The sequence below is a fragment of the Nelumbo nucifera genome, chromosome 1 (genome assembly GCF_055504915.1).
Source record: "Nelumbo nucifera cultivar China Antique chromosome 1, China Antique-T2T, whole genome shotgun sequence".
NCBI classification, from domain to species: Eukaryota; Viridiplantae; Streptophyta; class Magnoliopsida; order Proteales; family Nelumbonaceae; genus Nelumbo; species Nelumbo nucifera.
This window is the reverse complement of record NC_142649.1, coordinates 141,631,105-141,654,778: the sequence shown is the minus strand read 5'-3', so window position 1 is coordinate 141,654,778 and position 23,674 is coordinate 141,631,105. Positions and strand designations below refer to the sequence as shown.

General features: G+C 37.8%; 3 protein-coding genes and 1 pseudogene across 4 annotated transcripts; all 4 read left to right on the top strand.

The window, feature by feature from the left end:
- The first annotated feature begins 472 nt into the window (after positions 1-472).
- On the top strand, positions 473-4,157 carry LOC104590893 ((-)-germacrene D synthase-like). Of its 2 annotated transcripts, none has more exons than XM_088894510.1 (7): positions 473-609; positions 1,413-1,686; positions 1,934-2,312; positions 2,468-2,686; positions 2,830-2,968; positions 3,217-3,465; positions 3,622-4,157. In XM_088894510.1, the coding sequence occupies exons 1-7, from the start codon at positions 508-510 to the stop codon at positions 3,913-3,915; spliced, it is 1,656 nt and encodes a 551-aa protein (XP_088750636.1). In that variant the 5' UTR covers positions 473-507; the 3' UTR covers positions 3,916-4,157. The 2 variants fall into 2 exon arrangements, with proteins under 2 accessions (XP_088750636.1, XP_010247958.1); XM_010249656.3 differs by lacking the exon at positions 473-609 and adding an exon at positions 1,039-1,330.
- A 10,773-nt stretch (positions 4,158-14,930) lies between these two features.
- LOC148803918 (antimicrobial ginkbilobin-2-like protein) lies at positions 14,931-16,108 on the top strand (annotated as a pseudogene).
- A 1,699-nt stretch (positions 16,109-17,807) lies between these two features.
- LOC104590894 (putative cysteine-rich receptor-like protein kinase 20) lies at positions 17,808-18,865 on the top strand. Its single transcript, XM_088898472.1, has 4 exons — positions 17,808-17,910; positions 17,991-18,196; positions 18,314-18,524; positions 18,627-18,865. The coding sequence occupies exons 1-4, from the start codon at positions 17,808-17,810 to the stop codon at positions 18,863-18,865; spliced, it is 759 nt and encodes a 252-aa protein (XP_088754598.1).
- Positions 18,866-19,410: 545 nt separating this feature from the next.
- Positions 19,411-19,988, top strand: LOC148803917 (cysteine-rich receptor-like protein kinase 10). The gene is made up of 2 exons (XM_088896860.1): positions 19,411-19,561; positions 19,677-19,988. Exons 1-2 carry the CDS (start codon positions 19,418-19,420, stop codon positions 19,986-19,988), a joined length of 456 nt encoding a protein of 151 aa, XP_088752986.1. The 5' UTR covers positions 19,411-19,417.
- Positions 19,989-23,674: the final 3,686 nt, after the last annotated feature.

Genomic DNA, 23,674 nt, shown 5'->3' with positions numbered 1-23,674 from the left:
ATACTTCCAACAAATGTTGAGAAAGGGACTTGAAAGTTGAAACATGTCATAAATATCAGAAAAGCAAAATTGGTTAAAACCACACAGACACTTCAGTTATAGTTATGCAATTATAAGATGACAAATAGACTACAGTAATTTTTTAAAAGGAATTTTCCTTGTTAAAAATAATACTTCTAAAATAACAAGACCCTACAGATCTATCTATCTATCTAATATATCCATAAATAATAAATCGATGGGCAAACGATACACTATCTATCTTTCTATCTAATCTTCTCAGTCACATGCGGGAAGTTGGGTGAAAGTTTCTACCTAATTAAGGTGCCTGTAACACATGGAGCGAGGTCACACTGTCCTTTGAATATAATTAGTCACATCGTAGTGATTAGTCACCATCCTAGGTGAATGATATAAACAAAGGAAAGAAAAGAGAATTACCGTAGAATAAGATATAAATTAGACACAGGAAACTCACACACAGTGACTTAACGCGTACATTCTACCATGTATGTATTGAGAACATCCTACCCTGTGAGGCGATCCTGTATGTGGAGCAATTCCCGTTCCACTATTACAATAAGCATGACTGTAAAAATATCAAATGAGGTAAGTACTGATATTTCTAGCTTTTCACCTCCAATGAAATGAAATCACCCCCTTAACAGTATTCATCTCACCACCAACCATAAAATATAGTGTACCCTACAGCACATCCAAACCGTTCATCGAAAACATCTCCCAGTGACAAGTTATGTGCATGTGGGATTGTGGAGCATGCTGTATGGGGAACAGATATGAATTCAAGAAATCCCCCCTCAATCAGTAGTGATCTCACCGGGTCCGGGTCCGGGTCCGGATCCTGATCTAGTAGCCACGTTAGATAAGTACAGTGATCCAACACCTAATAGCTGTATGATACTTGTGATAGCTAATGTGCCTCTCATTCAAACACGTTTTGATTGCATTAGGTGCTCATTCATTGTGCTTAATTAACAGCGTGTCTACGGATTTTTTAACTAGCATTTCAGCCGTCGGTGATTTTCTTTCCAATGGTTGAATTTTCTGTCATGGCAATTGAAGCATCACCTTTGAAGCCTATCTATCTATAAATACCTGACCATAGAAGCCTAATCTCCATCATACAAGTATTCATTCATTTGAAGCACATCTGCTTGGTTGTATCAACATGTCTTCCCAAATTTCATCATGCCCCCCCACCCAGCATTCTTCTTCGGAAGCCGAAAAAACAGAGCTCATTCGTCACACCACCACTTTCCACCCTAGCATTTGGGGAGATCGATTCATTACTTACACTTGTGATAACATGGTCGTTGCATCTCTCTCTCTCTCTCTCTCTCTCTCTCTCTCAATTTATAATGTTTTTGACATGATGAGAATTGCTTGTGCAGAAACTTGAGTCTTACAATCAACAAGTTGAAGAGCTAAAAGAAGAAGTGAGGAGCATTTTAAGGAATTCTGCCAATAAACCATTGGAAATGTTGAGTTTGATTGACGGAGTTCAACGTCTTGGCTTGGGGTATCAATTTGAGAGAGAGATAGACAAGATGCTAGAACAGATATTCGATGCCCACATTGTCTACTTTAATGATATGGATGATAATCTCAATGCTGTTGCTCTTCTGTTTCGATTACTCAGGCAACATGGTTATAACATACCATGTGGTAAGTCCCAATATTAATATTTTTCTCTGCAGGTTTCTGTTAGTTATGCACATAATCTGGTATATTATATACATGCTGGTTCTTCAAATTAAGTCTTTAGATATTCAAAAATCGCATAGGCAGATGTGTTCAAGAAATTGGGTCAGGTTCGGGATTATGACCCATCATCACCCAATTTCGATCGATCCCTGCATAATCTATGACTTGCGTTTTTTGGTCTCATTTCCTATTTCTGTTGGTCAAGCAGATGTGTTCAAGAAATTCAGAGATGAAGATGGAAAGTTTAGAGAGAGCTTGGCTAGAGATATACAAGGTATGCTGAGTTTGTATGAAGCTGCATACCTTGGGAAACGTGGAGAAGAAGTTCTAGATGAAGCCCTTGCTTTTACCACTGCTCATCTCAAGTCGACTGTGGCTACGGATACAACTTCCCCTACTCTTGTAAAACAAGTGAAGCATGCCCTAGAGCAGCCTCTCCACAGGGGAATACCTAAGATAGAGGCACGACATTACATCTCTTTCTACGAAGAAGACAAATCACGAATTCAAGTTCTGCTCAAGCTTGCAAAGTTAGATTTCAACAGAACACAGTTGTTATATCTCAACGAGCTAAGCCAAGTATCAAGGTAAGCTTCCTAGCTTTCTCTGAGAATTGAAGTTGGTGATAACCTTCATAACTATATATATATATATATATATATATATATTTATATATATATATATATATATATATATATATGTTTGTATCTGCTCTAATATAATCTCTAACACTTACGTACAGGTGGTGGAAGAATATAGATTTTACATCAAAGACACCTTATGCAAGAGACAGACTGGTAGAGTGCTATTTTTGGTCAGCTGGTGTTTATCCTGAACCCCAATACTCTCTTGGACGAAAGATTCTCGCTAAAATAATTGCCATCACTACAATTTTAGACGATACTTACGATGCATATGGTACCTTTGAAGAACTCCAGCTCCTTACGGATGCAATCCGAAGGTTTGAATTGAGATGAGACCATAATTAAGTTAACATGGATCTTTCTCAAAATTTTGACAAGTTGATTTATTTATTAGTTAGTTAGTTAGATGTCTTCATTGCCCTTCTCACTCTATATAGTTTCATCATGTTTATATATTTAGGTGGGATGCCAATGAAACTGATAAGCTACCAGAATACATGAAAGTGATATACGTTACACTCTTAAATATTTACAATGAAATTGAAGAAGAGATGAGAAAGGAAGGAAGATGTTTTTGTGTTTCTTATGCAAAAGAAGCGGTAAGTTACACATAATTAAGCAGCAATTAATGGCCGGCTGTGATTAATTTATTTATTTGTTCCATTAATTCTTTATATATATCTTGATAAATTCGAAGGATGATCAATATAATTAATTAGATGGGAATGCTCTTTATATATAGTTTATAAGAAATCATAATTAAACTCGCAAGTTAGTCGCACGTACGCACTCTTCTTAATTAATAACTTTAATTTTAATTTCATTCTGCCCCGGCCACCAACCCCAGATGAAGGATTTGATTGAAGCCTACCAAATTGAAGCCACATGGTTGAAAGAAGGGCACATTCCTACATTTGAAGAGTTTAGCAAGCTTGGCCTAATTACCAGTACATGCATTATGATGACAAATGTAATCTTCGCATGCATGGGAGAAATGGCAACAAAAGAGGTGTTTGATTGGCTATCAAAGACACCTGATGCTGTTAAGAGTACATGTATCATCGGTCGATTCTTGGATGACATCCAAACTAACGAGGTATGCATCCATCTAATATAATCTAGCTATATATAGCTAACGAGGTATGCATCCATCTAGCTAGTTAGCATTAATTTAATAATAAATAGAGCTCTTAAATTAAGTTAATTAACCTTGTATTGATTTGATTCTATCTATAAATTTGAAATTTTGAAGTTTGAGCAAGAGAGAGGGCATGTCTGCTCTTCTATCGAATGTTATATGAAGCAGTATGGTGTGTCAAGCGAAGAGGCAAAGAATGAGTTACGTAAGCTTGTCACAAACGCATGGAAGGTTTTGAACGAGGAATGTATCACACCGACTGCCGCACCAATGCCTCTGCTAATGCCACTTGTCAACTTTACACGCCTTGCAGATGTCATCTACAAGCATGGAGATGCCTTCACCAACGTTATTACAGGGTTGAAAACTCACATCAAACTTTTGCTCATTGATCCCATCACAATCTGATCAAACCCGGCCCCACGTGCTACATACATATGTACTATTCATGAATTAGTTATTTAATACATATATTCCCACAAAATTAAAATAATAAGTGGACAGTGGAAGAGTTACTGTATCAGAATCACATTTGCTATGATCGAGGTCATGCATCAAGTGTTGTATTTAATGTTTTAATTACTTGAAAATTAAATTCGAACATGTTTCAGTGGAGTTTATTTTAATTAGAATTTTGCTATTTATATTACAACAATGAGAATTTTGGCAATGCAAGTCATTACATTAGTTAGAGCATTATTTCAGGGGAAAATTTATGATATGGGAAAGATATGGTATAAAGAGAACTTTGACCAATTAAAACCCATCACTGGTTTTGATAAATAACATCTTGTTGACCACCACGTTTGACGAATCCACTTGATTGGTTATTGGTTGATAATTCAGGCAGTTTTCATCGATCTAACGATGGTTGAGAACCTATTATCTTTTGTTTTAATTAATTAACATGTGCGCATGGCCAGATTCAATTACCTCTCTCACCAATAAAGCTCTTTTGATCTAAGGCGGCAATAATACTACAACCTCATTAATATTGATGTTTAATTATATTATTGGATTAATCATGACCCGTTTATAGATAATAATAGGGGCCCGTAAACGGTAAATCATCTTAACAGAAAAACCGTTATCAGTGCTTTTGGTTTGGTGATGCATGAACCCTAAATTTATTTATAAGTTTATCTGGTTTGAAAACCATGAGAAGAGGAAAAGTATAAACCAATTCATTAACTGATGCACTTGATCCTATTCTGCATAATAATAATAATAAAACATATTCGTGCATTTCAATTCAATCTCAAATCGTTGTACCCACCTCGATCGATGTGCTATAATGGGCATTACTCAGTCCAGGAAAATTCATCTCTGATTCAACTATTCAAGAAATTAAATAACACCCTTTTGTGGAAGATTTTGAAGATCTTCACTAGCACTAATGCATATATATATCAAGTCTTATTAATTTGATTAAATCACAAATGGAATAGAGAATCGAACATAGCATTGGGTTCAGTTTAATTTGCAGTCCTTGAATCTAAACAAGCAATTATAAAAAGAAAGGCTTTAAATAACTACACTTTATCACTTTTCTTTAATTAATTAATCTTCTCAGTATGGTTCATTACCGCCATCAACAAATCATTCAAGCTGTCAACAGTTTTAATTAAGGGATCTCCCACCCATCGTAATTAAGAGACCCGAAGAACATCTTCATTCAAACAAGGAATTTTTTTTTTGGAAGAGAGCCTTTAGAGAGAGAGAGAAACAGAAAAAAGGAGGGAGAAGAATATTTGTGGAGAAAAGAACTAGAAAAACAAGTAGAAAATAAGATTTGAGATGCCATTATTGAATAACACATGTCAATGTGATTGGGCCCATTAAATGTCGTCTAATTGGATATAATCAACCTTTCCTAAATGACGATCCGACATCTGAAACATTGACATGTGGCAAAATCTAAAGCTGAGGACTTGATAATTTTGTATTTTAATGCCTTAGGGGCATCATTTCAGGGGTATTTTCGGTTTTAGAATAGTCAAAGTGTGTCATTTTCCTAGTTAAATTCAATGTTGTGACCTCTAAGGGCCTCTGTACAACTTCTGAGAAAAACTAGGAAAGTTACATCGCTTAAATGCAGTTTTTGGGAAGCTGGTATGAAGTCCAGTTGAGAGATGAGTGTTTTTGTGAAAAACTGAGAACAGGAGGGCGCCTCCTATCTGCTAAACCCAGAATGGCGCCCCATCAATTGTATTAGCATGCTCCCCTCTCATTAGCAAACCCTAGGGCACCTTCTAGCTCATTCTTTTCATTCTTAGCAAACCCTACTCACCCCTATCTGCTCAATCTCTACTTTCCATCCTTTCTAATGTCCACCATTCCTTTTAGGGCACTCTCTTTTTAGCTTTTTAACCTTAGGGCACCACCTAACATCTAATCCTCACCATTTAGCCCCTATTCATTAGATCTCAGCCCTCCATTCCATTTTTTATCTCAGCCATCCACTCTAGGGTGCCGCACACTCCTTTTAATCTCCACCTTTCAACCCTAGGCACCTTAATCTCCACCCTCCATTTATGAGCGCCCAAATCTTAGCCCTACATAATATTGGGCACACTCTCCTTCTCTTCTCAACCTTAGGATCTACCTAGAACCATCCTAACCCTTCATTAGAAACCCTAGGGCGCCCATATCTTTGCTAAAACCCAACTGCTGCCCCCCCCCCCCCCCTCTTTCTCTATAATCCCAGTTTACCTAAGCCACTACTACCACCTTTGGATTCAGATCTCAACCATTAGTCTTAGATTTAATTTATATTCTTTCATTTCCAGTTTCGTTTTTTCCTTTCTGCAATTTACTTTCATTCAGTTTGATTATTGTTTTCTTTTCTGTAGATCTAGAATTCGGCCAGGTAAGACAGAAGGCCTAGCTCGAGAATTTCAAAGGTCAAACGAGAGATCCGGAGACTGCTACCTCTGATCGGATTACAAACTTTTTATTTCGTTCATTTTATTTATTTATTTATTTTTCTACACTTTTCACTTCCAACACAGTTCGAATTTTATTTTAACGAATTTTAGTTTAATTAATTAAATTTTGTGTTTCTACAACTCTCAATTGTGTTTATTTCCCAGATTTAACTAGATAACGATTTTCCCCTCGCTTCCCTGTGGATACAACCCGTTCTCACCATTTACTACATTTGTAATTGTTTGAGAATCGGAAAAAAATTATTAATATTAAAACTGGTGTTCCGAAGTGGTTAACGACACGCTTCCGGACACACCAAGTTTTTGGCTTCGTTGCTGGGGAGCAATGGAGAAAATTTTTTATTTGCTTTATCTGGATCTGTTCCATTATTTTTTCTATTTTTGTTTAATTACTTGATTTGTAATTTCATTTTAATTCTTGTTTCTCTTTGATTTTGTAGGACGTAATAGCGAAATGTGGGGTACCGGAGCATTGGGGGACTACAGGAGAGAAGAGAAGAGAAGATTAATTGCATTGCATTTCAGGTGTAGTCGTCCCATTTTATTTTTTATTTTTTCTTTTATTTTTGAACTCTTTTTTTTGGTAGAATAGTGATTTTTGAATTTTTAATTAATTTTTTTCTAGATCTGATTTATTTTTTTAGTATTATTTTTCTTTCATTTTGTTTCTAGATCTATTTTCTTCTTTATTTTAATTTCTTGTTCGAATTTCTGTTTTAGTAGTTTTTTTTTAATTTTCAGATAAAAAAATTTTCATTCAATTCCTTTTATTTTATTTATTGCCTCGTAATCATTTTTTTATTTTATTTTCGGTTTCACCATTTGAGTAGCTATTTTTTTCTCGCTTGTTAGAATTTATTTTTGGTAGTTGTTAATTCTTTTTAGCACAATTATATTTTTATTTTCTGTTTGCAATAATTATTTGTTGCTTTATTTAATTTCCTTTTATAGTTATTTAATTGAATAATTAACTGTTAAATACGAAATTATTCAATTTTTTTAATTTGAGTTTAAATTACAAATTTGAATTTAAATTTAAATTTCAATTCAAATCTGAATTTGAATTTGAATTTAAATTTCAAATCATGAATTCCAAAAAAAATAAAAATAAAGTAATAAAATAATAAAAAAGTAAAAATAAAAAAATAAAAAGAAAATAAAAAATTAATTAATATTTTAAAAGTTTTGCATTTGAGTTCCAACATTTAGGGTGTGATATTCTAGAGCATGCATCATATAGGTTTATTTAATTGTTGAAATTATTTTGTTAGTGTGAATGTGTTAGGTTTTCTTTTTATTATTTTAATTGTTCCGTTTGCTTAATTAGTTTGTTTTATTATTTTATGTTATATTGTTGAATTGTATATTAGAAATAATTGTTCATGCATCGTATTTAGTTGCATTTTCTTTGTTTATTTTGTTTTCTTTCCATTAATCCATTTAAAGGCAATCCAACTTAAATAAAATAAGGTGGGGATTTCATCACCCTTCCTTGGCCCAAAAAATCACCATCCTTCATGTGCGGTTCACCCTAAACCCTAATTTAAAATATGGATAGCAAGATCCTTTAGGGAGCCCCACATTTGGTTCAAGGATGTGCTGAATTTTAGGGAAGCTTGTGATTATTTTCCATAACCGACGGTTGGTGTCTAAGAAAATATGTTAAACGGTTAAGCCTAAGCGGGTTTTGTGGTTAATTAATTAAGTCATTGCAAAAGCAATGGGAGCCTCCCACATCCCCACCTCTTACCTCGCAAACCAAAGGAAGTGGTGTAATTCCAAGTGAACCTAAAAGGATTCACATTGGTTGAACCACTAGTTTAGGAAACCCTAGGTCAGCCCATAGGTCATGTGTGTGAATTACTTGTATTTTTTTAATTTTAAAAATTCAAATTTCAAATTTGAATCAAAGATGTGAAACTACAAGCTCTCCACGACATGACCAGTGGGAATCACATGTATTATGTTCTCTCCACCCTTGATTTAGTGGACTCCCCGCTAATTTCTATGTAATACCATAATACATGTATAAAAACAGGATTTTGTTTTCTTTTTATTTTTTTGGTATTACTAGTAAATGTGCACGTGCATTTGCATGTGATAGTATCTCTAGGACAAAATTATTTATAACTCATGGGCAGGTAGATTCTAAACGGTTATAAGTGGGTAGTTTTGGAAGTGAGAATAAATGATCTATATGTCCTTTTTATGCCCGTTATATGCTTCAACAAGGGGGGTAGAAACCATCCAATGAAATTTCCAGAAAGAAGGGGCATTCAATCTTTTATAGGTAGTATAGATATAGATATTACAAGGGGGAATTAAGTGAAGAAGGCAAAAAAATGAGAAGGGTGTACATGAGGTCCATTGGCCTAGCCACATAGATCATGCATGTCCACAGATTTGATCCCATGCCACCGTATTTTGAGAGTGACCATATCTTAGTGAGTCTGGATCTCCTCACAAAGCACGCCTATAATTGAGTCATGTGCAACAAGTCAAGGGCTGAGATGCATCCACATTCAGGTACTATGTGTTCAAGCAGCAGCAATAGACAAACCCACGAGGTCAAATGTTGTTGTCATGATGGGTGGTGAATCCATTTCTCTTCTACAACCCAAACAACCAGAATTTTCAGTTGAACATTTTATTATTAAATCAGAACAATCTTCATCCAATGCTGAAATTGGATCCATTGACGATGTAACCATTTCAAATGTTGCACCGAGCTGATCAAACATTTTTCACCTTTGCTATATCATATTCCGAATTTATTACAAAAAACATTGGCCTTTGGCAACAATCCCACATAAAAAATTGGCCACGATGTGGCACCGAGTGCAAGATCTGCGTCCACGAGCATTATTTGGAATTCGGGCTGCATTTCCCTTTACCCTGCTCGTCCTGGAGTTGCTGAATCATTATAAGTTGACTCTTAGCTAGCTTGTGCCAAACCTAGTGAGAACAATTGTGGCGGTCTTGGTGACGACCCATCTTTCAAACCTTCCAATGATAGTGAACATCTTCCGAAGCCTGTTAACACTGAGGAAAAACCCCAATGGCGAGGGGTTATGGTATTTCCAAGGCCGAAGGGGGAGAGTGTTGGACAATCCATCCTCTGTGCAAAACTGGACGAAGAAGTACCATTTTGTGAGTTGCAAGCGAGGTTGGCCCTTTAGAACCGATTGAGGAAGCCCGAATATGTTGGCCAAGAGGATCACACTGCGTAGCAATGATGAGGAGAAAGCCATTATGAATTGGCTTCGGTTGGGTGGAACAGTTCATGCTAGACTCTTGGTGAGGGAGGAAGCCTTGGTGAAGGCCGGCCTTAATTCTACCCCCTCGGTAGAGACGCTCCTTTCGCTTTGCTATTTATGCTTTCTGTTGAATTTTGAAAATTTTCTAACAATTTTTGGTGTATTTCTTGAAAAGATGGAGGCTATGGCATCTAAGGGAGCTGCTAAGAAGGGAGTGTCAAGAATATGCCTCAGTGCCAGTAGGAGAAGGTGGCCGCCAAACAATGGGTCGAGGCCGTAGTGGCCCGTGACAAGACAATGGCGCAAAAGCACCATGTGGAGGCAGCCCGAGGCGAAAACATTTTAGTTGAGTGAGCAACGTTGGCCCAAGGGGACCTCGGGTAGATTACACCCAGGGGTGCCTCGATCTTCCGACCCCCAGGACGATCAGCCCCTCACCACTCGTTGCATCATCAGCAATAGTGGAGCATTCGGGAGGGGAATTTCCTATCCGTGGCTGGCGTCGACCGACAACTCACACTCGGCATGGTTCTCCCAGCAGTTGCCAGTCCAAGATGCAACGCACTGTGGACTCGATCTGGGCCAAGGCCACTAAAGTATGCACATACTTCTCTGGGTCCACTATGTCGCCAAGGACTTCTTGGAGGAATGTGACTAGCAAGTTTTCCTTTTTGTGTTTAGATGGTCTCCTGCTCGGTCAACCCTTATGACAAGGTGGAAGTGTAGATCCAACAACATCGATAGGCGCAAGAGGTGTTTGAATGGTTAGAATCCATAATATGGATGGCCGAACCATGCTAGATGGTTGGGAAAATTTTCAAAAATTTCCTAATCCTTTTGGGAATTAAATTCTCTGTGTTTTGAAAAACTGCATTTTTTAGGATTGGAGGATCGGTCGTGCACTAACCGGCCCAAATTTGAAACCGAATAAAGAGGGAGATTTGTACCTGATACAAAAACCACAAAAACATAGATCCCAATGTGGAAGTTGTTAGACGGTTTTGTATGCCCTTCGCTTCAATCAGAATGATGTACTTTTTGAGTTTATTGTAAATGAATAAAAGTGCATATTTGATTCATGTTCCCTTGGTATGTTTCTGTGTAATACCCTTAAACTGGACACTTAAGGAGACTCGTGTTAGTTTAGAACGTTCACAGCCAGTGGATCGGTCTAGGGAGACCTATCCTGACAAGGCTGACACTGTGGTGCCACCAAGTCGGTTGGGGTAGCCTGTCTCAGCTGCCAGGGTGAGACCCTAGGCACATATAGTGTAGGATTAATAGAACCTTTGAACAGGACTAGATTTCCAGTATTGCCCTGGACCTTGGAGATTGATGGGCAAAACTGGAAAGTTACACCCGACCCCTAGACTCGATTATGATACTGCACTAGGTGTCGGATTGGGTTGTCTTTGATATACCATTCAATGAGATCCTTAGCGGGGGTCAAAACCTGGGTATGTTGGGACTGTCTGAGAATTCACCTGAGTGGGTGATCATAGTGATAGGATCAGTCCCTTTGTCGGACAAAGGTAATGATCGGGGGTGCACTCTCACTAATGGAAACCAAGACTGCCGGCAGCCGATTTCAATCGTTGAGATTTGTTTTGCAAAATATATTTATATAAAGATATATATATATATATATATATATGTTATGGTTTCGAAATGGTTTGCAAAAGATTTTAATTCCCGAGATCCATATAAGCTGAGAGTACAACACTGTTCCTTGCAGCCGAGGGAGAGGTCCTCTCTTGTCGGGCAGTGTTTGATCATTATGGGCTGAGAGGTTAAGTGTAAGACCATTGAGGATAATACCTGATGGGCTAATCTTGCATCTGCCCACAGTCCCTGGGTGTTACAAGGTGGCTTGGCCCAAGGACCACTTAGGGTAAGTGTTGGGACCATAGAGCCCATAAGATGGGTTTTCAGGGGGTGCACTGTCTTTAACAGTGTATTCGGTCAGGCCTTGTAACAAAGGCTGGGCCGAACCCATGTGGCTGATGTGTAGATCAATGTTTGGGTCCCACGCCATACAAGGAAGCCCAACTAGGCAGTAGTTTGGAAGGCTAAGTGAGTACATAAACTTAAATGGGCCTTAAGCCCATTTCAAACTGGGCTGATTTGATCAGTCAATTAAAAGGGGCAAATTCTGAGATGGATCAGCTGTTAGGATTGGACCTAGACCCTATCCACTTAGAGAGTCCAAGATCTAAATGAGATTTAGATTTGGAAACCTCCTAATTAGATTAGGAGATGGCTGATCTGATTTGCATATAAGATAAGGGTTATCCCTTATCACTTAAAGGGACTTCTAACCCAAATATGATTTGGATTAATAACTCCTACTGAGATTAGGAGCTGATCCCTTTAAGATTAGGAAAGGAGAAAAGGGGCGAAACACAAAGAATTAGTGATTGATGTTCAATTCTCTTCAGAGCTAAAAAATCACAGAAAGAGAGATTTCTGCACCCTGTGAATTCTCTCCTGCCGCCTCCTTCTTGCTGCCGCCATTGCCTTTAGCTCGATCTCCAGTTCTTGGGAGAAATCAAGATCTGATCTTGATTCCAATCTTTTGGGAAAAGATTGGTTGGAGCTGTACCCACAAGCCATCCAGTTGATTCTTGCGAAGGGTCAAGTTCTTTTGGAAGAACATTGTTGATTCTACTCCATCATGCACTGTGCCATCTTCAGTGGGAGCAGATTTTGGATCATTCCTTGGGCGTGAACACCTCCATTGGGAGATACTGCTTCTCCGTATCAGGTATATCCTCCCACCTATTCATTTTGGTTCAGATCTGATTTGGTTCATGGTTCAAGATTGATCATTGAAAATGTGTTTTCAAAATAGGGAATTCGACTCCCTGCAAAGATGGGAGAAATTTTTTTGAAATTTGCCTAGTCCATTCCGCAAGACTTGGACGTCCATGTGATGGATATCCCATCCCTTCAGAAGTTCATGCCCAAATCAGTCCTAATACTAGCTTCCACTAAAGATGGCAGTGTATAGGTGAAGTTGATTCAGTAATATAGTTTTTAGCAAAACTGTGATCCAAGTACTTGAACCAAACTAAGGATGATGATCCTGATATCCCCTAAATTTCTTGCAAAAATAAGAGAAAAAACTAGGAGACAAAAGGGTGCAGAGAGAACCAGGAACTACAAAAATATGAAACTATCTTGGACTGGTCCACCCCCTCCTCTTTTATAATCTCTTATTGAGCTACCTCCTAATCTATTTAGGAGATAATCCAGATCTAAATCAGATCTGAACTCTAATTAGAATAATACCTTATCTTCTTATAAGATTAGGTGCTCCATGCCCAGATTCGCCCCATGGCACATGAAAACTTAATTTGTCATGTGATAGCTTAATTAATCATATTAATTATGAGCATTAACCCAATCAACTATAAGACTCACTACTCAAGGGCGTTGCATGGCCAATTTAGGCCTGACTTGTATGGTGTGGCACCCCACAATGACCTCACATAAGTCGACATGGGTTTGGTCCAACCTCTATGAAAAGGCTTGGCCAAATTCATTACTAAATGTAGTGAATCCCTAAGCACATCATCACAGGCTCAATATGGGCCCAACATTTACATTTACATGATACTTAAATTTAGCAATCCTATGAAGATCTAAGGATAATTGACTTAAATAAGATAAAGCCCATCAAGTAATCAACTTACCTGATGATCAAGCACTACCTGACATAATCGAATTGAATTTGGATAATTCAAATATCTAATCGATTGAATTCGGATATCCTATTCTTACCAAATAGATAATCGGATTTGAATTTAGATATGACCTGATTTGATTCGATAAATATCCGATCGACTAATTATTTAATTCTTATATATAATATATAAAATATTTTATAATTTATATATAGTAATTAAGTTATATAAATAATTTATATATTTATATACTTTATATCAATAAAATATTTATTAATTATCTAAAATAATTAATTAATCGAATTTGAATTGAATCGGATATTCAAATACTTAATCGGATTTGAATTTGGATATTAATTTTCAATATCCGTCAAATATCGAATCGAATTCAGATATCGGATTCGAATTTGGATATTGCTTAATCTTATTCGAATTTGATTCCTTTACACCCCCACTGATAGGAAATGACCTCTCCCTAAGCTGCAAGGTGTAGTGTCACACTCTCTACTCAGATGGATCCTGGAAATTAAAATCTTTTGCAAACATTTTTCATAAAACATTAATATATATATATTATAAATATATTTTGAAAACCAAATCTCAAACACAGTTGAAATACATTGCATGTAGTTTAGGTTTCTATCAAAGAGAGTATAATCTGTATCATTTACTTTGTCGAATAATGGGTTTGATCCTATCACTATGATCACCCCACTCAAGTGAATTCTCATATTGCCCCAAAATACCCAAGTTGTGACCCTTGATGGATTTCACTGATTGGCATATCAAAGACAACATAATCTCATACCTATTGTAGTACCATAATCAAGTTTAGGGGTTATGTATAATTTTCCAATTTTGCCCATCAATTTCCAAGGTCTTGGGCATAAGTAGAAAATGATCCGGGTTTAGTATTTTATGCAAACACACACTACATGTGGTTCAGATTTAAGCCTAGCAGTTGAGACAAGTTGCCCCAACTTTTTTGGTGGCACATTAGTATTAGCATTGGCAGGATAAACTCTCCAAATCTATTCAGCAGCTGAGAACATTGTAAACTAATACAAGTCCCATAAGTGTCCGGTGATAGACTACACTCCTCCTATATCTCGAATGCCCAAATAGCTGTGCAGAAAAAAATTAAAATTGTATACAGAAGACAGGTGGGTGCCTAGATGGATAAATAGAGATACCATGAGACAAGATTCAGGTTAGAAGTCCGGTGAGTGGTGAACCTTAATATGGTTGACTCAACTTCCAAATGAAGTAATAATTACACCCACTATCCAACGTAACTCTAGTCTATGCACCAAAATCCGATTCCTTATCGGGTCCTTTTGGTGATTGACATGGGAATATAGGACATACATTAAGTCGCTAAAACACATGCATGGCAGCAGAGGGTTTGCCCAGTGGCCGGCCATTTAGGTAGAGTCACCTTTTACCGTCCGTATATGTTTAACCAAAACTTAGGTAAGGTATATTTAAGTTAAAGAAAAAGCTCAAGTTATGTTTGACTTTGACCCCAAAAAACAAAGAAAGCTATTAAGATTGAAAAGTCGAGCCACACAAGTAACAGATTGCCTATATTCCCGAACGTGTATCGAATATCGATTTCTCTGGTGAAAGTAGTCGATGATGTCTCTCCTGAATCGGGAGATAGTCAGAGATGCACATTCTGTAATGCTCCTCTTGTTTTCTATAACACCTCCGTAGGCTCCGGTTCCGATCAAGTCTATGGGCTTGCACTTTGCAGAGGTGATGTCGCTGCTGATGTTTGTCAGAATTGCGTCAATACTGCAAGTCAAGGGATCATGCGACAGTGCCAAAACAAACAAGAAGCAATTATATGGTACGAGCTTTGTCAACTACGCTACTCCTACCGGAAGTTCTCTTTCATGGAGTATGCAGGAAAGTTTCCCAAGGGGAATGAAAGGGGGCAGAGTGTAACGAACCTAATTGAGTACTTTAATGTCTGGGAAATGTTGATGACACAACTCATTACCCAGACGGTATCTAATAGGCATATGTTCTTAACCAGAGTGGCCAGCGTTTCAAAAACAGAGATGATATATGGTCTAATGCAGTGTACAAGAGACATAAACAGGGATGAATGCGCAAATTGCCTGAGGAACGAAATGGGAGATATTCGGAGAGGTTCCTTTCCTCGTAGGGGGGGGGGGGATGGTTGTCGCCAAGAGTTGTAATTTGAGGTATGAACCACCTCTTCTATAATGGTTCAAGTGCTTCCCCAACTCCCAACAGTAAGTGCTTGCTTCACGTCTTTCCTGTGTTCTCTTTAAATTGTAATCCATTCCAAGCCAAACCTAGAAATATGTTGAAAAAGAAAATCTATATTTATATGTTGAGTCGTCCTACTGTTGAGTGTTGATGCGTTCCCAAAAATCTTTTCAGTCTCCCTCAGTTGCTCCATCTTTAAACCAGATATGTAAAGTATCTATTAAAGCATTTGGAGCTTTGCCCAAATCCAACTATGTTTGCGTGGGTATGCAGGAAGACCGTAATTCATGGAGAGATATTCCCAATGTGTATTTGGATCCCTATGCTTTCACAGTGTGTGCAGAGTTTTTTTTTTTTTTTTTTGCTTGTAGAGAATCTCATCCCTCTTTATTTTGCCTGATTTTGTGACAACCCTTCCCACCAGGTTGTGGTCTGTTTAGGAGAAATCCCCTCCACCCGTGGTTATTGATCAAGTCCAATCACAATAATATAATGACTTATTTGGTTCAGACCAATCCTATCAAATAAGAAAGACAGATTATGCAGGTCAAACTCATTGACAGCCCTAGCTCAAGTGATAAGCCTTGTCCTTTGATTATTTTTGTAAAGCTTGACTACTCAGTTTTTTTCTTCTCTCCACCGTCAATTTGTAGGGTAAAAGCTTCTAGCCTTTCCAGGAGTTGCATAAAATATGCCATGTTCATCCTGTTGGTTTTAGAATTTTTTGGTTTTTTTAATAGAAAATGAAGATTACAATAGGTGTTGGATGTTGGTTATAGAACTTAGATAGCAAATCTTCCCAATATAAAGAGTGATAAACATGTAAGAGGCCTTAAAGGAATAGTTACAAGTTGAGATGGATTTGGATATCCGGTATTGGGTTCTTTGGGTTGATTGAATGTCCAATACGCAAAGCTTACTTCAAGGAGTGAGTTGTGCTACTAGGGCTGGATCGAATTCGGATTGGGGTATCTCCAATTCGATTCGATAAGAAAATTGCATGGATTTCACTTCGATAATAATCTGATGGATATTGCATTTTATATTCGAATTTGATTCGATAAAATTGTCAGATATCCAATTCAAATTCGATTTGAAACCATGATTGATATTTTTGTCAAAAATTGAAACAAAATTTTGGAAAAGAAAAAAAAAAAAAAGAGAAACTGAGATACAAAACTGACAACACACCTGCCCTTTTGAAATTTGAATCAAACCTCATTAATCAATTGTGCTAATGTCTGAGGTTTGAAAATTATTCTGTCCGTATCACATAGCTTGAAATCTAAAACAAAGCACAAACCTTGCAGTATTAGTGAAGAGAGGGGGAGAGAGACGCTGAAATTTGAAACAAATCCATTGAACCTTGCAGAGAGAGAGAGAGAGAAAGAACTCACAAACTTGGGCCTGCCGGTGGTGTCGCCTCTTCTACCCAATCTCTTCTCAGTTCTCGTTAAGCCCCTATAATGCTTTGAAAGAAAAGCGGATGATATAGTATGAGATCCAAAAGAAGAGACTTTGAAAGAAAAGCGGATGAGTGTATTAGGCTTTTGACCTTTTGTTATGGGCTTATAGCCGTCTAGATTTTAGATTAGGGTCTAAATGACATATAGAGGCTTATAAAATTACAATATTTGTAAAGGGTGTAAAGGGATAATAGGGACAGATATGTTTACAAAATAATATATGTAAAATAATGGACCGAATCGGGTTTATATTCAATTTCGGCCTGATAACCTAACATATCAACTTACCTGATTCGATTCGATTCGATTTGTTAGGGCCAGGGGAGATATTCGAATCCAGTTCTTACCAAATCGAATACGAATTGGAATCAGATTTATTTGCAGCCCTATGTGATATTATTAGCTCTTCTCCTATTTATTTTACTTGTATTCAGTACCCACCAAAAAATGCATTCGTTAGATCACCACTCTTTCCAAAATTTTACTCGTTTTAAGTGGCATGGTTTAATAAATCCAAGTTAACACATGCTGCCTTGAACTGTAATGTTGAATTTTGATTTATCGGTAGAACTTCTTTCTAACAATTCTCTTAAATTAAACAATTTGAACTCAAAATAGAATTACAGTCAAATGCATATGATTTATGTCAATTAATTGAGATGCATAAATTTGTTGGAAGCAGGGAGTGGAAGGAAGACATGGATGATTGCAATATTTATCAGTGTACCAATATTTGTACTAGTAGTTCTCGGTTGCTTCTATGCTTATTACATACGGGGGAGGAAGGAAAGGGAAACACCAACAGGTAAGTAGCTAGCTAGAGGTAATATCATGAAACAATAACTTCAAAATTACTAACAATCACATAGTCATCTGTTTTTTTAGATGAACAAAGAATCGAAGATATTCCATTACAACAGAGTGTTGGAGCTCCAACAAGCTTTGATTTCCCAGAAAAAAATATACAAGATGGAAATCAAATGAGCTCTTCAGAACTGCCCCTAATGGATTTTGATGCTATAAAAGTAGCTACAGACAATTTTTCAGATTCGAATAAGCTTGGACAAGGTGGGTTTGGCACTGTGTACAAGGTAATAACACATTTAAAGTGCTGAACACTTATAACAGTACTACTACCCTTGATGATCTCCGCTTCTTTTTATTTTTTATTTTTTCCCTTCAATTAAGAAAGGATTTCATTGTTTCAGGGCAAATTACCAAATGGAAAAGAAGTAGCTGTAAAAAGGCTATCGAGAAAATCATGGCAAGGTGTAGAAGAATTCAAGAATGAGATAATACTAATCGCAAAACTTCAACATAGGAATCTTGTAAAGCTTTTGGGTTGTGGCATCCAGGGAGATGAGAAACTACTGGTTTATGACTTCATGCCTAACATTAGCCTTGATTCCTTTATCTTTGGTCTGTTCCCTTTCATCCTTTGCTTTGTTTTTCTCATTAATTACTTTACCTTTACCACTACTACATAAAACAATAAACTTGAAAGCATTTTCTTAATTTCAGATCCAATACGACGCTCCCAACTTGACTGGCGAACGTACTTTAGTATTATTGGTGGGATTGCACGGGGTCTTCTTTACCTTCATGAAGACTCTCGACTCAAAATCATTCACAGAGATCTCAAGCCTAGCAATGTATTGTTGGACCACGACATGACCGCAAAGATCTCAGACTTTGGGATGGCCAGGATCTTTTGTGAAAATCAAAATGCGGCTAATACTAGAAGAGTTGTTGGGACATAGTAAGTTTGTACATTTTTTTTTTCATTACTCGATGATTTGTTTTTCCTCAGATGCATGAATTGAAAAGAGACCTAAAGCAGACCCATTCCCATTTCTATATTTCGCTCCATTTTCATTTTGTGGTCTGACAACACAACCCCAGCCCACAGAGCAGAGCCCAGCCCAGTCCATTTAACAGAAAATCAGAAATGAACAATCACATTTGGTGGGTTGGTTTGGACTTTGGAAGTTGGGAGAGTAAGGTCTGAGCCCAAATCCCACACCCATAAAAACCAGCAGTTAAATCGAACAAATATTTGGGGTGGCAACCCAAATTTCTTAATTTTTTAATTCCAAGGAACACCCTGACCAGTGACCACTGCAGTCCATGTAGATAAATGAATGATAGGTACACTGAGAATCGATTCAACTGGGGAGATTGGTCATATTTTCAAGTTATTGCTTTTGTTCTTTTACGACTGAGGTTGATATTTGATACTCTCACAACCATCTCTAATTTCAATTACTCATATCTGGTTTTGAAACTTCCAATAAATGATAAACAGTGGATACATGGCTCCGGAGTATGCAATGGAGGGGTTATTTTCGGTGAAATCGGATGTTTTCAGCTTTGGTGTTATGTTGCTTGAGATTATAAGTGGGAAAAGAAACAATGGCTTCTACCGTACAGAGCATGCGCAAACCCTTCTTGCTTTCGTAAGTCTCTTTACTTGCTTAATTTTTAATTGGAGTACACGAAGATATAGATGGATATCATCACCAACAATCTAATTAATGACAATCGATGGAAAAAAAAAATGTGAAATGACAGGCAAGGAGACTATGGGTTGAGGGGAAATGGTTGGAATTTGCAGATGCAGTAATGTTAATGGATACAAATACAAGGTGGAAGGCAGAGGTGATGAGATGCATCCACATTGGGCTTTTGTGTGTTCAAGAAGATGCAGCTGATAGGCCCACCATGTCATCTGTAATTCTTATGTTAACAAATGAATCCGTACCTCTTCCTCTACCTACAAAACCAGCATTTGCCTTGGCAACACTCATTCTTCAACCAAATCACTCTTCTTCAGTCATTTGTTCTGTCAATATGGCCACTATTTCTGATGTTTCACCACGTTGAAAGTTGAGACTATCTCTCTCTCAACGCAACTATCCACTTTATATAAAGTATAGACTTTTCTTCATTTCATATGTATTAAATGGAAAACTTGACATTACTATCCCTGAGGCATTGAAGTTTATTTTTATCAGCCTCATCTTAGGAATATCTGTTGCAATTTGAAGAGGAATAGAAGGGCCACGGACAAACCACAGAAAAAAATATAAAAAAACAATGATTTAAGTAGCAAGAAAGATTTTAGAGTTGATAATTTAAAAATGGATGAGGCACAAAAGAGAAGGAAATGGCCAAATAGCTTGGGGAACCACTTCGCCCTCACTATGAATCGGTTTGTTAGTTGCTCATCTGAACCCTCATTGGCTTTTACTCCCATCCCGGATGTAGGTCATTAAGTAGCCTAGCTTGTCTGGTTAGGGCTTCAATTTTATCTTTACTTCGTAGCATTTGTTTATATCGTATTTCATGTTGCGCTGAAATCTATGGTGTTCTCCTGGTTTCTTTTGCTAGGGTTGACCTTCATCTTAGGTATCTTAGGTATCCAGCTGTGAAAATCCTAGTTCTCCGCATGCTATAGAATGTGTCTCTTTTTGTATGTTGAGAGGTGTGTACTTATATGTCTGGAATGGCGTCCTTAAGAGGTTAGAGCTCGACAAGATTCACCCAATCTGTTTGTTTCTTCTGTTGGATCCCGTTGAGTTTTTGTTCTTCTTGGTCCTTTTGCTACTTTTTAGATTCGTGCATTTGGAGATCGAAATCTTGATTGGCATAGGGAACCTGTAATTTTGCAGTTTCTGAATTATTTTATTACATTCGGTCTGTAAAATATTTTTTTTTTATTTTTTACACTGAATGTATAGGTATTCGATCTGATGTAATAATAATAGAAATTAGGATTTCTATTTACTTTATTTTGGCTCGAAGATGGCGGCGCAAGGAAGGAGATTTCGCAGATGGGAGAATCGCTATCTGCGATTTGCAGTTTATGAAACTACAAACTGTGATCTAATCTCTGTTTTGCAAGATGGATTGTGCGAACAGCCCTACCTGTCTGATTCTTGTTTGTTCTTTTATCAGTATTTAATTTCAGATTAATTATTGAATTAAATCTTTAATTAAAGATCAAACCCTAGACCCATTCGAAGCAGATTGGTCCAAACTGGTTGGACCGAATCTCGGGTTCGATCAAGGCTGAATGTCAGCCCTATTTTTCCCACTAATGGGCCTGAGGATTGATGATTAATTAAATGTTTAATTTGGCCCAACTTGTAAAGGCCTAGTTTTAAGTTGTTAAAACTGCTAAAATCCCACTTCGCAGATAAAGCTATATGGGCCGAACTGGTCAACCCTAATTCGGCCCATATACCTAGATAATATTAATGGTTATATTATGAATTAAAAATGGGCTTTAAAATGGGCTTTATAGATATTTAATTGATTCAATCAATTCTTCCCTTTATGTGATGTATGGATGTGTGTTGTGCTACGTTCATGGGCCATAAGTGTTTGGCCCATGCAGATACGATAGTTGCCCTTACGCACACCATGGCTGAATGCACATCATTGCCATAGTGTCCCTTTCGGTCATTGGATGACCTCCCTCAGTGGTGGGTCCCACACCTCCTGAAGAGGTTACGTGTAGAACCCTAGCCGATTTAGGCCCACCGAAATCTGAAAGCCAGTGGGAGCCACTTTGGTTTGACCTAAATTAAACTAGGGCGTAATTTTGTTCCCTCTAACAAATATGAGTGCATGTGATAGGGAGATTCATGTGATGAACTCTCTAAAGGCCTTCTATCATTAGCATGAGGATGGGTCCTTCAGTAATGAGGAAACGAACCAGAAAATGGGCTATCCATTTGTTGTTGGGCTTGCCTGAGTGTTTCATAAGATGATAGGGGCGTCATAGACCGATGTGGGAGGGCTTCTCCAGAAAATGGGAACTCTCTCATGGTACCTTGGCATTCACGAATATGATGGGTAAGCACTCACTAGACAGAAAGGTTTACCTGAAAACAGCTCTGAACCTTGTCTGACAGGGGCCAAAGGGAAAACTCATATGATGAGTGGATATGATCCTTCACAGAAAGGTGGTGGAGTTTTGCAGCTGAAACAGTTGGCTCCATAAACCCTATGTGGTTTCCCACATTTCCAGAGACAAGTCGCTATCTCCGTCACTGAGATAGGAGGGAAATCTCAGAGTTGAACAAATGGAAATAGAACATAGATTAAAAGCCATATCTATGAAATGAACATGAATCAAATTAGGTTGTGGACTACTGTTAGTTGTTTTACCAGAAAATGGCAAACAAACAATTTGCAAAGCTTCTTGATGACAACAAGCTTAAGGGCCCGAACTATGCCGACTGGTACCGTAACCTTATGCTGGTCTTAACATCGGAAAAAAAAAGACAAGGTAGTTAAGAATCCTGCCCCGGAGCGTCCGGGTGATAGGGCTTCTGAGGCCCGAAGGAGGGAATACCAAGATTGGGAGGATAAAAACTCCCTAGCCTGTTGCTTTGTCATTGCCTCATTGGACAATCCGATACAGAGGCAGTTTATTCAGATCGAACTTGCTAAGGAAATATTGGATAGTTTAAAGACAATGTACGAGGAGCAGAACCATTCTACTCGACAGAAAGTCTTGAAGTTATTCATGACCGCGCAGATGTCCAGGGGGCAGAAGGTTCATGACTATTGTCTTCGGATGATGGGCTACATTAATGAGTTGGAAGCCCTTGGATCCGGGCTAGATCTTAGCACACAAGTAGATGTCATCCTGAACTCTTTACCCCTTAACTTCAACCCGTTCATAATGAATTATAATATGATCAAGCTGAATGTCAACGTCCAGGAACTCAGCAATATGTTGTAGAGGGTCGAGGACTTAATTAAGAAGGATGAGCCTGTGGCTATGCTTGCTGAAGCTAGCAAATCGGGTAAGAAAAAGAGGAAGGCAAAGAAGCCTCAGAAGAAAACTACCAAGCATAGCCACAGGCTACCAAGCATAGCCACAGCCTTAGAAGAAAACTACCAAGACAGGGCATCGGATGCGTGTCACTTCTGCAAACAATTCGGCCACTGGAAGAGGAACTATCCTCAGTACCTAAAATCCAAGAAATGTAATTTCGAATCTTGTGTCATAGAAACCAATTTGTTGGTGGCTTCTGCGTCCTAGTGTATTGACTCTGGGGCTTCAACTCATGCGTGTAACTCACTGCAGGGGTTCAAGGTAAGCAGAAGGCTGAATGATGGAGAGGTGATGCTCTACTTGGGGACTTCTTCAAGCGTTGCAGCTACGACAATAGGCACCGTAAAGTTATATTTTAGAGAATGAATTATTGTACTGAAAGATTGTCTTTTTGTGCAAAATTTAAGAAGAAATTTGATTTCTGTCTCAAAACTGTGCAGATGGATATTCTGTCTTTTTCAATAATACGATTATTATTAAAAGAAACAATAAATTCATCCCATACAGGGAACTGGAGAATGGTCTCTATGTTCGACATTCTTCTCTAGAAACTAACAAAGCCGAAACTACGTCGGTTGATAACCCCAAGAAAAGAGTACGTGATACAGTTAATCCCACGTGTCTGTGGCATTACCGACTTAGCCATATCGGTATTGACCGAATCACAAGACTAGTAAAGGATGGTCCTTTGGATTTTCTAACTGTAGAAAATCTTCCC